This window comes from Kryptolebias marmoratus, linkage group LG1, assembly GCF_001649575.2.
Source record: "Kryptolebias marmoratus isolate JLee-2015 linkage group LG1, ASM164957v2, whole genome shotgun sequence".
In the NCBI taxonomy this organism is placed as follows: domain Eukaryota; kingdom Metazoa; phylum Chordata; class Actinopteri; order Cyprinodontiformes; family Rivulidae; genus Kryptolebias; species Kryptolebias marmoratus.
In genome coordinates, this window is record NC_051430.1 from 26,406,252 (window position 1) to 26,420,870 (window position 14,619).

Here is a 14,619-nt window from a genome sequence, read left to right on the forward strand (position 1 = left end):
GGGAGGAGCAGGAGCAGCAGGGAGGAGCAGGAGCAGCAGGGAGGAGCAGGGAGGAGCAGGGAGGAGCAGGGAGAAGCGGGAGGAGCAGGGAGGAGCAGGGAGAAGCGGGAGGAGCTGGAGGAGCAGGCTGATCTCTGTGTTGGTGCCTTCACAGGTGGCCTGGACGAGGCTCTCCACACCATCATCAGCATGTGTCGCGAGCAGAGCGTTCCCTTCGTGTTCGCGCTCTCCAGGAGAGCTCTGGGCCGCTGCGTCAACAAGGCCGTGCCCGTCAGCCTGGTGGGCATCTTCAACTACGACGGCGCTCAGGTCAGAGTCACGCCGAGTAAAATCAGAACAAATTCAACCCGACGGCTCGTTTTATTTTTTTAAAAACCTCCGCTGCCTGCAGGACTACTACCACCGGATGATCGAGCTGTCCTCGGAGGCCAGCAGAGCCTACGAGGTGAAGCTGTCGAGCCTGGAGCGGACGGGCCCGCCGGTGCCCGGGGAGGACTCCGCTGGGGGGCCGATACCCGGGCCCGAGGAGGCAGAGGAGTCCGAGGAGCCGCCGGAGGAGCCGGAGTACAGTAAGTTCCTCCTTCAGACGTGCTGATCCTGCTCCACCTTGCCTGTTTCACCCGTTGTCTCCATCTTCTCAGTACGATTCTGGAAGAAGGTTCTGGAGAAGAAAAGCAGCTACACCTTCCTGAACTTTGAGGAGCAGCTCAGGTCTTTGCACTTAGACACCGAATGTGGAGAAAACACAGAGGAGGAGGAGCAGGAGGAGGAGGAGGAGGAGGAGGAGAGTTGATGGTTCAGAAGCCCCTCTGTGCCTAAAAGAATCAAAGCAACGGAGCCAGACTTGATTAGGTAAATACAGATGAGTAAATATTTAGTTTATTTTGTTTAAGTGAAGAAATCACAGAATATGAATTTTCAGCCACGTTGTTTGTGGCGACGCCTGAAAGATGTGGAATATTTTTTTATACCAGGGATGATTTAACCACTACGTTATGGAGTCGTGACTTTTTTTTTTCTTTACTCGGACGGAACACGATGGACACGAGAGACGGGTTGCGGTAGGAAATGGCCGAGCTCACGAGTGTTTCTGACAAAATGTGTTTGTTGGAGAAAACACCGGAGACACTTCAGCTTCTTTTAAAGTTCCCGTCATCCATCAGGATACGAGACGTTCAGCCTCAGGTCATGAAAACGTTTTAAACGCCGTTTTTATGTTTCCAAAGTCCACAGAATGCACAAAGTGGAACTTCTTATTCCAGCAGGAAATAACGAGCGTCGTTTAGTTCAGTTTAGTTTATTTTTCTCACAGTTTAAGTTTATCCTCAGGTTTAATTTCTCACCAGCTTCTTTCTGTTCTCCTTTTATTCCGCCTGCCTTCGTGTGTCGAGTTCAGGCATTTGGTCTTTTACACTTGTGTCCAACTTCACCACTAAAGTTTGTTTTATTCTGGTGGGAAAAAACCTGCAAACTATCCACTGTTAGCCCACTAAATGAGGAAGGAGGAAAATGATTTAACCTGAAGTGCTGATTGACAATCATGTGACGTGAAGCAATAAATGAGGAAAAACGGGGAAAACTTGTCTAGAATTTGTACAAACCTGCAGAAAGAGAAGCGGCTCACGATTAAAAATTATTTAAAAGTTGAAACCTCAGCAGAAAGAACCTGAATGTTGCTCGATATTCAGGTTTGGTTTCCGGCGAAAGGATCGAGTTTCTGTTTTACAAACAAACTGAAACTTATCGAACAGTTTAATAAAAATAAAAACAAACGGCAGGAGGAGCAACAAACCGCGTTACGCCTCCTTAATGTTTAGGAAACGTGATGCGAGACACGGAGTCATAAAAATAAAGACTTACATATAAAAATATCAGAAGAGGAGCTGAGATCATAATCAGGATTAGAGTCAAACACCTTGGAGCTCTTTATTTTCTTTTACTTTAATTTATTTTAGTCCCACATGTAACTCTGGACGGATAGCTGCTGTTTTTACATCTTTTTCAGCTTTTATTCGCTGCTCCCTGAAGCACACAAAGCTCAATATTTTAGCTTTTTTATGGTGTTTTCTATGTTAAGTTAGCATCTGTGCTAACTGTGGGGTTTTTGATGTTTTTGTGCACTTTAATAGACATGAAAATGTATAAATCAGCCTTTATTGATGTAACTTCAGTAAAATACGTAATAAATTGTTTTCTAATCGAAGTGTAAGGTACCGTCAGACATCGAACTCCATGTTTCTCCTTCTTCCATGATCGGCTGTTTAAAAAATAATAAACTTAGATATAAATTACCATCAGTAATCTTTGAAGTATTTATTACTGCACAATAAAGAGGAAAACTGTGCCTAACTTGGGTCGTACGTCTCCATAAAGTGTCTTAAATTTGGCTGCAAATAGGTCCGTTATTTAAAGTCGGCAGGTTTCTACACCTCAAAACAAAAATAAATAAATCTGCTTCATAAACTGGAGTTCAGTCCTTCATTTCTCCGTGTTTTAAAGGTTAAACAACACGCACTGCACGCTGTTCTCCTTTAAAATCAGTAAATTAAATGAAACAACGGTGGTGTTAAGTCTGAAAGCCTTCCTTTGAGTTTCTGATTCTTTACCAAAACCTGATAAGTTTTATAAATGTTTCAGATCAACCTTAAAAACTAAAATTACCCTCGAATTTAATCAAACAGTGTGGGTAAAAGATGCTAAACAAAGCTTATTTTATTGTCACTGGAAGGAAAAAACAAATTATCTGGATTTATTTTTTGTGATCTTTGGTCATCTGTCAGCTTTTGAAGCTGGAAAAAAAGTAAAAAATGATATAAACTATTTCTAAACTGAAACCGGGGTGGACACCATGTTCTAAAAACACACAGAGCGTTGGTTAGCCGACGAGACCCCATTCTCATTTTACAACCAAATGTTTTCTTGTTCTGACTTCCTGTAGTTTCTCATCGGCTCAAAATGTTCTTAACGGCTGAGCAGCAGGACGTCGATAAAGCTTTAAATTTGCCCGACTAGCTGCGGCGTCCATCCTCTGAGAGTTTCATTTAAAACCCCCGTCCACTGATTCGTGAGACATTTTAATAACGCTGCAGACAAATGATGACTCACACACACAACTTCAGTGTTTCATTAAGTAAATTTAGAGTTCAAACGATTCTTTTCTTCTTACACTTAAATATCAGCAAAAAAGACAGAACATTCTTTTAAACGAGGATTTCTGTCAAACAGCAGTTATTTAAAAGCAGCAGCATTTTAAAGGCTACAGCATCCAGCAAAATAATTTGTTTTATTTGTAATTTAAATAAAATAAAAACACCATCCAGTAGGAGGGGGAGAACGCTGGTTTCTCACATTAGATGATGTCACCATATTTAAAGTGGTTGTGCTGGTAATATTCTGCTGCGGTGTGTAATGAGTTTAAAACAAAATGAAATAAAAACAGAAGAAAACGGGCGTTTAGTTTCATCATAAACAACTGAAGCATGAAACCGGGGATGGATTTCTTCTCTTAAATAAAATGATCGCGTCAGAAGGTCTTCTGGGACTCGTGCTGCCGCGCTTTGATTTAAACGCTAAACCTCGTGACGCCCGCAGCGACCATCTGCAGAGGGTTCACCGACAATCCTGCAGATGTCGCTCGGAACCAAAAATGTCTCCTACCCAAAAAAAAAATTAATTAAATACAAAAAAAGAGCAGAAATATCCACTGGGAGCCACGCAGGTCTTGACAAAATGTGTCCTCAAACACGTAAAAACTTACAGAAGAAGAGAAATTTGATTTTCATCCTCAAAAGAGAAGTTCCCTCGTGTGGTTCGTCCTCTGGGAACCACGAATGTTTGTATGAAATTCAGTGTCAGCGGCTGCCAGCTCTCGACCAATCACTCAACGTAAAACCTGGGGACAGAATCTACGTATCCGTTACCGGCGATCTGTAAGCACGCCCCTTTGCCGCAGTCGCTCCCGTGGCGGCTCTTTGCTTTCTGATTGGTCCACTCTGCGCTGCGGTCTTCCTTCTTCTTACAGGAAGAGTCGGCCGAGTCGTGTTTCTGCAGGAGAACCACGTCGTCGCCGTTCACCTCCTTGACCCGGCTGTAGTCGGCCGCCGTGTTCTCCTCCCATCCCGGGACGTCCAAGCCGGCGGCGGCGTCTTCGTTCTTGAGGATGAAAATCGTCTCGCCGTTCACCTCTTTCACCCAACTGTAGTCCCACTGCGCTGCGTTGGGCCCCGCCCCCTGCGTGCCCTTGTGCTGCTGGATGTCCACGTAGCCGGTGGGCCCGGCGGCGTTCCCAGAAGCCGCCTCTTTGCTCCCGGAGCTTACGCTCGGCGCCGCCACGTTCAATACGCTTTCCTTTGTCTGGGCCAAGTGATCCGGCTCGACCTTCCCGTCCTTCCCGACCTCTGCGTTCTCGCAGTCGCTCTGCGCCGGCGCCGACGTCCTGCACTGAATCTCTAATTGCACGCCGGCGGGAATGACCAAGCTTTTCTTCTTCTGCGATATGTAGGGATCTGTGAGCAGCCAGTCGTTGCTGTCAGACACGAGCAGGTACTCCTCGGTCTGGTCCATCCAGGCCGCCGCGGGGGGGAAGTTCTGGTTGCCAATAAGAGCGTTGATAACGTCCTCGGCTCGCCCGCTCTGGAAGGGTTAAATCAGAATATTCTTACACGGCCAAAGGAACTGTTTTTGGATGTTCTGGAACAACGATAAAAGGCAGCATTACCTTGAGAAGTTGAACATCAACTCCTCTTATCTTTGGACCAGGAACAGGAGGCAGAAGCCACTGTTTCACGCTGAGTAACAATCAGAAGAGAGATTCATTAATCCGACCTCCTTGAAAGAATAAAGTGCCGCTCAAAAATACATCAGATACGTACAATTTCCTCTTGAGCACCACGATGCAAATTGTCGCCAACAACGGAATCACCGAGAAGATGGAGACCAGGATCCAAAAGGGTTTCTCATTCTGAAAATCTAAACAAGTGCGATAAACATTATTTAAAAAAAAAAAATTGCTTTTTTTTTTGCCTTAAAGTCTACGATGGAGCGAAGAGCTTCCAGAACTCACAGTTTGGGATTTTCACCACGGAGGCGGTGCTCCACTCACTCCAGGAGCTTTGGTCGAGCTGACAGCGCATGTCCACCGTGTACGTAGCGCCGGGGTCGACGTTGTACACTTTAAAAGAATTCTTTTTATTGGGATGGAAAATCTAGACGAAAAAAGGCAGAGAGAGAGAGAGAAATGTTTTCGAGGTGAGCTTGAAACAGTGGCTCAGGATGCAGGTGTTTAACCACGAGGTTAAAACACCAAATAAACGCGGTGAAAGGAGCACAGCTCTGTGTCTGATCTGAACACGGATGTTAAAAACAGTATCTGTGAAACTGGAATCATAAAATAATCCTAATCTGTGCACTTCTTTTTACTGTTTGCAGCAGCTGAAGGCAGCAGATTTCCTGCCCTCCCAGCTTCAGAACAACTCGTTCAGCTGACGGGAGGAAAATAAACGATGAAACTTAGTTTAATTATAACCGTCTGAGTCATTTTAGTTCAACCCAGACCCAGAATGTATCCGTTAATGATTATCAGGCAAACTCATGGGTCCTCACCTTGAGGGCCTTCGTCTTCAGGGAACCATGAAAAAAAAAAGAAACAACTCTGAACTCTTTCTTACAGCTTCTCATTTTTAACCAGCAGATGCTTCTATTTCAGCATTGTTCCTAAAGGCACAATCTGGTGATTTTAAACTGTCAGATATTTATTATTATCAGCCATGAACTTTAGGTGGCAATGTGTGTAATTTATGCAACCCTTGATAGAAAAAACATACTTTTAAGGGTTTAATTTTCCAAACATGAGGTCACAATGTTGCACCTGTTTCTTCACATCTACTCTTGAACTTTGTACTGTTGCCATTCTTCCTCCTTAATAGAAAACTGAGGGTTTGTTTTTTGTCGTAGCACCGGGTCAGTTTCCATTTCAGACGCCTCCTCAGATCAGGACTTCAGTCCAGCACCGGTACCCTTCGGTGTTTAATGTGCGCAGACAGGAGCGTTCCCCACCGTGAAACACTCACCTCTGGTTTGTTGTCCTCCTTCTGGACTCTCAGCTCGTACTTTATGGTGGTCCAGCCAGATTTGGTGTCCACCTTCGGAGGGTGATTCCAGCTCACGCAGAGATACGGCGTGTTGGCAGTGTCGTTCACCAACACCGTGACGTTCTCCGGCGTGTAGGGCTTCACTGTGGGACACGGAAACGACAAGAACCCAAGCTTCATTACACAGTTTGGATTAAGGTACTCTGTTCACCACATCCACCATCTTGGATTGGCTAACGTTAGCCGTAAAAGCACAGTAACTTACTCCTGGATGCATGTGCTTTAAACGTTTGTGTAACCATTATAACAGCCTGTGACAATTATTTACTGGGACAATGATGCTGGTACCCAAAGTTCACTTTATTCTTCCACTAACACGTCTGAGCGGTGGAAGATGAAGGAGCGCGTGGAGTTATGAATAATCTACCTGGTTTTTATCGTTAACATGGCAGCTTTGCAGACCCGTGGCAGGCGCTGTGCTGTCCACGCTGAAAAAACAAAACAAAAAACTAATCTGTCCAGGACTGATCGAGCTGAGGAAGATGAGCTCATCTTTCTCCTCGTCTCAGAGAAACAGGACAGAGTTGAAGGTTTTGCGCCTCTAGATACGACTGAAAATCTTTATACACGACCACACATCAGCAACTGAGGGCATTTTATCCTCTTTTATTACCTATTTGACTCTGAATGAGTCTAAAAGACACATATGCAGTGTGATCGTTGCTCCATGAGGCGCCCTCTGTTGGTCACCGGAGAGAATGAGAGTTTAAAGCAAATCAACATTGGCCTAACCTTTCAGAACCTGAGGCTACGTCCGATTTTTTGATATTTATATAAAGTCTATAGGCTGTGGTTCTCAACCAAAACAGTTAAGGAGGACTTTCAGCTATTTTTGATCTCTTTTAAGAAATATATTTCTGTTTTTAAAAGTTTAGGAGGCATTTTTTTTTCACTGCAGGCTTGTTGTAAATCTTCCAAACCAATCAGCATCAGCACAGCTTCTGGGAGTAAGCTCGGATGCAGTTAAAGGTCTACCGAACTTATTGGCGAACAAAGGAAGTAATAAAGGACTGAGCTGAGCCAGGAGGAGGGAGGAAACATTAGACTACTTAAATACAACCACCCGTGGCTACAAGAAGTTAACAAGAAGAGCAGCGCATTTCAGTCAGGTGTAAAGCAGGTCCTCAAACAACAACATCCTCCACCTGAAAATACACATTTCTTTTCAGTAAAATATAATCTTGAGTATTTATTCTGTTAGGTTAGTAATAGACGCACGCTGTCAACTTACATAACCGCCTGCAAAACCAAACACGGGGCGTGAAATTTGATCTGTGACTGTACACAAGATTGAGACCGGTCTGAAACCAGTTCCACCTCATTCTGCCAAGACTTTCATTTGTCCCTCACGTCCGTCACTCAGTACTTTTCCATTCCTCTCTGAGCTTAAGACAGCAGCGCAGCCAATAAAACCGGGCCAATCATTAGCTCGACATGTGAAGATAATGCTCTGCTTAGTTGATTTCGTCTATAAAGAACACACACAGCTAGCAGAGGTCGACAACAGCCTTTACCCGAATGGCAGCTTTAGAGTCAGGTTCTTCATCGATTTAAAATAAGACATAAAGTACCAAGAAGATCCAAAGACACCAGAGTCATGCACTAAATCTTAACCTAAAAAATGGAGAATCTTTTAAAAACCATCTCTTTTCTTTCTTCTTTGACAAAATGGGTGAAGAGGTATTCACATGAGTCATTTTTTCTCCCAATTCAATGACCAAAAAGGAGCAGAGAGGAGCAATTTTTAGTCCCTTTATAAAAGTACTTGAAAGCCATCAGGTCAGATTACAGCTAATCATCATTACACAGACCGATAAATACGGTGAATAGCTGTTTGGCGCAGTGGTGTCGTCACCCGCCTTTGGAACAGAAGACCAGATCAAGAGGCAACAAGGAAGTACCTACAGAGGGTAAAGCAGGTCCAGAGGAGCCAGCTGGATCGTGACAACAAAGTCCAAACCATCAACGCTTGTTCCCTGCCCGTCATCAGACACCCCGCTGCTCCAGGAGGAGACGGAAGCCGCTGACGTCGAGTCAAAGCTCCTCGTAACGAGTGGAGGGTTTCACTCCAAGTCCAGTTCTCTGAGACTAAACACCAAGGGGAGAGGAGAGAGGCGGAGGACTACCAGAAAGGGCTGGACTGAAGGACAGCACAGAGCAACAAAGGCTGGGGTCTACCATACCAGAGAGGACCCAAGATGGAGGCTGTGTAAAGATGCCCCTGAGACAGTCCAGCACATAACAGCAGGATGTAAGATGCAGGCAGGTGAAGAGTATGTGGAACGCCAAAACCAAATGACTGGAGTAGGAACAGGAACATCTGTACTGAGTATGAACTACCACTACTCCACCTAAAGATGGTGGATCCTGTGGGACTTCCAGGTCCAGACTGACAAATAGGTGATGGCTAACCAACCGGTCGGCAGTGATGGCTGAAGGGATCCCAACATCGAGAAGAAGAAACGTAAGAAGCTGAAGGAGGACTGAGAGAGAAGTCGTGGAGAGTCGAGGCCTCAGAGGTCATCGGAGCACTCGGCGCTGAAAGAGTGGCTCCAGCAGATCCCAGGAAGGACCTCAGAGATCTCTGTCCAGAAGAGCGCAGTCCTAGGAACAGCTAAGATACCGAGCAAAACCCTCCAGCTCCCAGGCCTCTGGTAGAGAACCCAAGCTTGAAGTGAAAGAAGAACCGCCCATGTGGAACAAACGGGGCGAGCTGAAACATGTTTAAACTTATTCAATAAAAGACTCCACAGATTTAATCCCAAACAACAAGACCTACATTTAATTCAGCATTATTTGTGGACTATGAACTCTTTGGTGTTTTCTTCTCCACATCCTTCAGTCTAATACCGACTAAAACGTCAGTTTTTCTGTTTGTCCAAAACCATCAAAGTCCGTAACTCAAGTAGCTCTTTGAGTGTTACGCTTTGACTTGATAAATAGACTTTCAGACCTTTTGAGTGCTCTTTACTACAAAGCAAACAGTGAGTTCACTCTCTGGACTGCCTCCTGAATGCAGAAAAAGAAATTCGCGGCAGGGGGGGAAAAAAAAGGCTTAAATGGAAACTTTCTTAAGAATTTACGCAAAAAGCATTCAATCATTCCTGGAACCTGTTTTAATGCTTCAGATGAAACTCGGTGTTTGTTAATCATACTTTAAAAGCAAAATTAATGTAATGACCTTGAGTTGTAAATTTAAGAGTCACAAACAAACAAGCATTTATATAAAAACTCATTTGTGTTTTACTCTTTTTTAAAGGAATGCATATCGCCCGCCACCTTTCATGCCAGGGTTGGGTTTTGCTCCAACCTAATGTCACACTCAGAGCTCGTGTTGTGAATGACTCTCAGCGACTACCAAATCAGATTTTTGCTCAATGAGCGTAAATCTGACCGAGCTGGCGCCATTTTTGTGTCGGCTAACGTGGATTGGCCGACACATCTTTCACCACAGCTGATTTCCACTTTGCTGGAGGCGTCGTCTTACCGATTTTCATCACGTCGTCAATCTTGAAGAGGTCTGACGAGGTGTTCCCCAGGGCGTTGAAGGCCACCACCGTCAGGCTGTACTCGACCCAGATGGACGTCTGCTCCTTCCCGAAGAAGCAGGAGTTCTTTCCTGCCGACCAGTAGTCCGGACACTCGTGGACTTCCTCTGAACTGCAGAAACAGCCAAAACAAGACCTTTAGTGGGCGAGGTGCGGGCGCGGATTCATGAAGAAGTCAGCGTCGTGGAGCGAAGCTGCGCTGCGGGCAGTAAATACGCCGCGGCGGCCAACAAGCAGCACTGTTGTGGCATCATCGGTGACGACTGCAAGCAGCTCCCAAATGTCAGCTTCGAAGAAATGGAAACTATTTTGTGACAAGCCTGAGAAACGTAGAGCGCAAGAAGTTCACAAACCCAGAAAAATGTTAATTTACTAATTAAAACAAAACAAAACAGACATTTAGCAGACAGCAGCTAGAGTATCATATGTTTATAATACCAACCAGCTGAATCAGCATCTTCATTTCTGTTTTAGTTTACAGGAAAAACAAATAAAAGTGAAAGTATTTAATCCTAAACAGTAAGGGTTTGTAAAACAAACATACATTTGTTTCAATAATACGTTTTTTTCCACTTCCAGGTCATGCTGAGAATACAAGGGAATCACTTTTTAATTTGCTGCAGAAGTGTAAATCTGGAAACGAGTTTAAAGCCGTTCCACCTGAACGACTGTTGGTTAAAAACGCCTCCCACGAGAACGTCTCAAAATGTGCAAACAAGCTGAAAACAAATGATTGAAAACGTGCTGAAAAGCTCAATGAAAAATTAAAATTTAATCTTTTGTAAAATTAATCTTTTGGGGGCATTAATTTGATGTCAGGTCCTCACTGAACAAATATGGCCGTTTTAAGGTCCTGGATCAGGACAGGTGAGTGACAGGTGAGGGTCTGACAGGTGACTCAGGTGTCTGAAGGTCTGAGCTCACTTCACACTCGGAATAAAGGGATCCCGTTTGCTCGGGACGATGCGCCTGAAAACAAGTCCTACTGGCTCTCGGTGCGGGTAATTACCGACGAGCGGACCGTCTGGCGGCCTTCAGGCCGAGCCGAACACAAAACACACCGATGAAAACCACATTTCTGGGCCCAGCCGAGGAACAAGGAAAACAAAAACCAAAAAAAAAAACGAGCTTTAAGTGAAGCTAAAGGGAAGACTGACCCCTCCTTCTCGTAGAAGAGACGGTGCCGAGTCGGCAGCCCTCCATTGAAGCCCGGCTCCCACCAGCAGGTGAACGTCTCCTTCTCAGGAGACCTGCAGCCAATCAGGACGGGCTTCCCGGGCGGAGACGCACCTGGCAACACAACAAGCACACCTGCAAGTTTAGCACCATTAGAACTGCATCCTCAGCGGCGCGAGGCGGTGATTAAAAACCCTCCCTTTCTTTGTAAGGTCACACTGTGGATTCATGTCAGTTTATTTATAAAGGCTGCACAGCAAATATGGCAAACTAATAAAAGAATAAAGCTTATAATCAAAACATAAACGTACAGATAACAGGAGCAGCAGTGTGATCAGATCTGCTTCTATGCTGTGGAACAGCTGTTTGTTTGACCTCAGGGTTTCAGATGACGAGCAGCGTTTTAAAATATCCCGAAGATAAGACGGAGCCAACAGTGACATTTAAAAAAAATCAATCCTGTAACAGACAGGAAGCCGGCGCCGGAGGCTTTCAGCTCACGTTTTCCCTCTTCCTGTTAGAAATGGAGCGGCAGATGACGAGGAGAGGACCGGTCGATGCCGTCTGTATGAGGAGCTACAACAATCAATAATGTTGTGACGAATCCACGGATTACAGGAAGCAGAAGCTTCACTGTCGATAGGAGAAACTGAAACAAGTTTCCATGGGAACTATGAGAATTTAGGGTAATTAACAGGAAGTTAAGCTGGTTTTTATGTAGATAAATGACCTAAAAAATCCAAAATAATGATTAAATAACATAAATAGTTTTGTTCAGAGTCGTGTGAATGAAACAGTAACATTCTGTCCAAATGAGGTCATTAAATCTGTTACTGTCATAAACTTTGGGTCAAACTCATCTGTTTATAACAAAACATCGGCCCGTGGCAAAACAAAACATTTATGTTTTTATTTAGGTATGATACAGTTTGATTAAATTACCCCCAGATTCCAGCTAATTCCCATATTTTCCATGGAAAGTTTCAAATCTGGAATGTTCCTAAATTCGGCAGCTCAACTTCCCGCCTCTTTATGATCAGACTTGCTCATCCGATGTAAAAGAGCCGTCAAAGATTACAGCAAGGACGTCAGAAGGGTTACAAAATCCTACGGCCTAAAAAAAAGAAAAGAAAAGGATTTCTGTTTTATTTTCATGAAACATCTTAATTTCATCCGGACGGTCCGCTAAAGGCTTCAGAGAATCTGTGTTTTTTTATTTTTTATAATCTTTATAGGTAAATAAATCTGAACGGCATCTGGAAAACAGTGAAAAGGAACAATTAACGTTTTTAAAATGGTTCCAACGGCAGCGTGTTTGAAGAAAACAGAGCAGGAACCCTGAGGAACCCTACATGTTACAGCGCCGCTGCAGCTGATCGAAATGCATCGAGAAACTCCTGCACTGCTGCACACTTTAGCAGCGGTAAGTAGAGGACGCTGTGTTTTACGGTGAATCAAGTCCAGCGGAACCAGAACCAGAACCTACAGTTCCTTGGCAGAACCGCCTCGGAGCTGTGGTGCTGCTTAAAACCAGACTGAAGCTTCTCAGAGATGCAGCTTTCAGATCGTCCTAAAAAGATCTGAGACGGGAAACAGGCCTGAAATTGGACAAAGTGAAAGGGTCCGATTCATGCAGGACACTCCTGCATGTTTTAGTCTTTTCCCTGCTCCATCACGCCTGACTGAAAGGTTAAATCACCTCTTCCTGTTCTGCAGAAGCCTGTTAATCACCTGTTGATTCAAATCAGGCGTGTTGGAGCAGAGGAACGATGAAACCTGCAGGACGGCGGGTCGGACACCCCGGGTCGAAATCTTTCTTCTCGATAAGAGGCGTCACCGACCCTTTCTAACCCTAACCTGTAGATATTTACCGGATTTCCTTCCTGAACACAAAATGCTTCCCTTTCGATCTCGCAGAAGTTTGTGAAGCACTTCAGTGTTCGTTCTCCGGCTGGTAAATGCTTTGAACGCCTCCCGTTTCGTGCGAGCGGTCGACGCGTTTGCCTGGTTTTTATCGCCACTCAGGCGGCAGAAAGAGAGCGCGGGAAAGACAGGCCTCGGGTAGCATCGAGCTGCTGAAGGCTCAGACGAGCGGCTCCATCGCCGTTGCTATGGATGCTACATTAGCTGCATGGAGTGGTACTATTTTGGTGCCTCTCTGACAGATCTGCTGCAAACCACAGAAACTCATGAGCTGAAGGAGATTATCCTCCAGGCTTTTGTCTCCTCTCATTTGCTTCACTGTAATCCACCTTTAAAGGAAAAAAAAGCCCCTCATTATCTCCAGATGGTACAAAATATTGCAGCGAGCTGGGTGTTTGTCTGTTAGCAAAATATCTCACGATCCACTGGATGGATTCTAACGAAACTCCCAGGAAGTCGTCGGCGGACGTGCGGCTGCAGCTGATTACCTTTTGGAGTCAAACCAATTCAAGATGGCCACCACAGCTAACTGCTCGTAGCATGCAGAAAAATGTCCAAAACTCAGTTCAGATCTACAGATACTGAGCTGAAACGTGGCGTGGCGGCAGCTGACCTACACAATATATTCATCAAAACGTCCATCTTGGAGGCGTGTTATTACTTTTAGTGATGTTTTGAGTTACCGTGACAACCTAATTTGCCTACATCCACGATGGAGAATCATTCAAATGCTCCTAAACCTTTTTCCACTTTGTATACTTTATAGTTTCACCTGGAAACATTATTTAAGTGTTGTTTAGTTCAGAGGATATTAGACTTTAACCAAGTGAGTGAACTTTTTAAATACTTATTATTTTGTTAAAATCGTAGGCGACTATAATCCCGTTACACATTTTTAAAAATACGTCACGTATTCTTAGACTTATGTCATATCTTTTCTGTTTGAGTGTGAGTCTTTGTCAGAATTTAACTAAAACCCTCAGAAAGTATCACACCGGGTGGCAGACCTTTCGCCTTCGTCAGCAGGTGGTAAATTTGTAATACGAAGTGCTGCAGAAATCTTTGCTTTAAGGACAAATTGTAAAGAGTTATATATGTGTTTTAAAAAAACGACGCCGTCTCACGATATTTCCTCCAGGAGGCCGAAGGAAAAGTCCCTCCGAGTTAAAGGTGGCAGAACAAAGCTCAGGTCTCCCGTCGCTGCGTGATATATGATCCTAAAACTCAGAGACACGCCCAGCTGTTTGTCCTCCATGTTCCCTGACACACGATCATCAGAGCGCAGGGCTGCGTCGGCACTTTTTACACGTACTCAGACGTTTGACCTCCCAGCTGGGCTGTTTAAGCAACACGAGGCGTTTGCTTTGAGGCCGAACAAAGAAAACAGGTTAAATATCATCAAATATGATTTCATATGCAGAGGATTCAAGCTGGAGGCGTATTTTACAACTAATGAAGCTAATTATCCGCAGGTCAGCGAGAGGGCAGAGGTTCGCCTGTCTGAGGAAAACTACAGCTAGAAATAGTGGAATATTTTCAGGATATTAGTTCAGACACTGAATATTCACTGTGAGTAAAATACGGGTTTATGAGATCAGAAAACCATCGAATTCTGTTTTTATTTACATTTTACACAACGCCTCGGCTCTTTTTCAGAATACAGATTGTTCATTACAAGTGAAACTAGAGAAGTTGCATTTCCTGCGAAAATGCAGTGTGAATGTTTTTTTTGCTGAATAATTTTGCTGAAAGCGGCTGAAGATATGCTGAACAGCTGAAGTTTAATGAAGATGCAAAAAGTGGAACAGAAGCTGATTTGTAGA

At 44.4% G+C, this 14,619-nt stretch overlaps 2 protein-coding genes across 3 annotated transcripts in view; one reads left to right on the forward strand and one right to left on the reverse strand.

Moving 5' to 3' along the window:
• The window catches only part of LOC108233740 (selenocysteine insertion sequence-binding protein 2), a 9,565-nt gene extending 5,934 nt beyond the window's left edge, over window positions 1-3,631 (forward strand). For both annotated transcript variants that reach the window (XM_017412390.3, XM_017412391.3), the window contains exons 16-18: window positions 155-309; window positions 392-569; window positions 642-3,631. In XM_017412390.3, coding sequence (XP_017267879.1) covers window positions 155-309; window positions 392-569; window positions 642-793 — 485 coding nt within the window. In that variant the 3' untranslated portion in view covers window positions 794-3,631. The remainder of the gene's footprint in view (window positions 1-154; window positions 310-391; window positions 570-641) is intronic.
• The window catches only part of prlrb (prolactin receptor b), a 14,927-nt gene continuing 3,422 nt past the window's right edge, over window positions 3,115-14,619 (reverse strand). Inside the window, 7 exon segments of the mRNA NM_001329340.1 lie at window positions 3,115-4,632; window positions 4,718-4,787; window positions 4,872-4,968; window positions 5,063-5,204; window positions 6,069-6,232; window positions 9,637-9,809; window positions 10,855-10,987. Of these exon segments, the coding sequence (NP_001316269.1) occupies window positions 3,877-4,632; window positions 4,718-4,787; window positions 4,872-4,968; window positions 5,063-5,204; window positions 6,069-6,232; window positions 9,637-9,809; window positions 10,855-10,987 (1,535 nt within the window). The 3' untranslated portion in view covers window positions 3,115-3,876.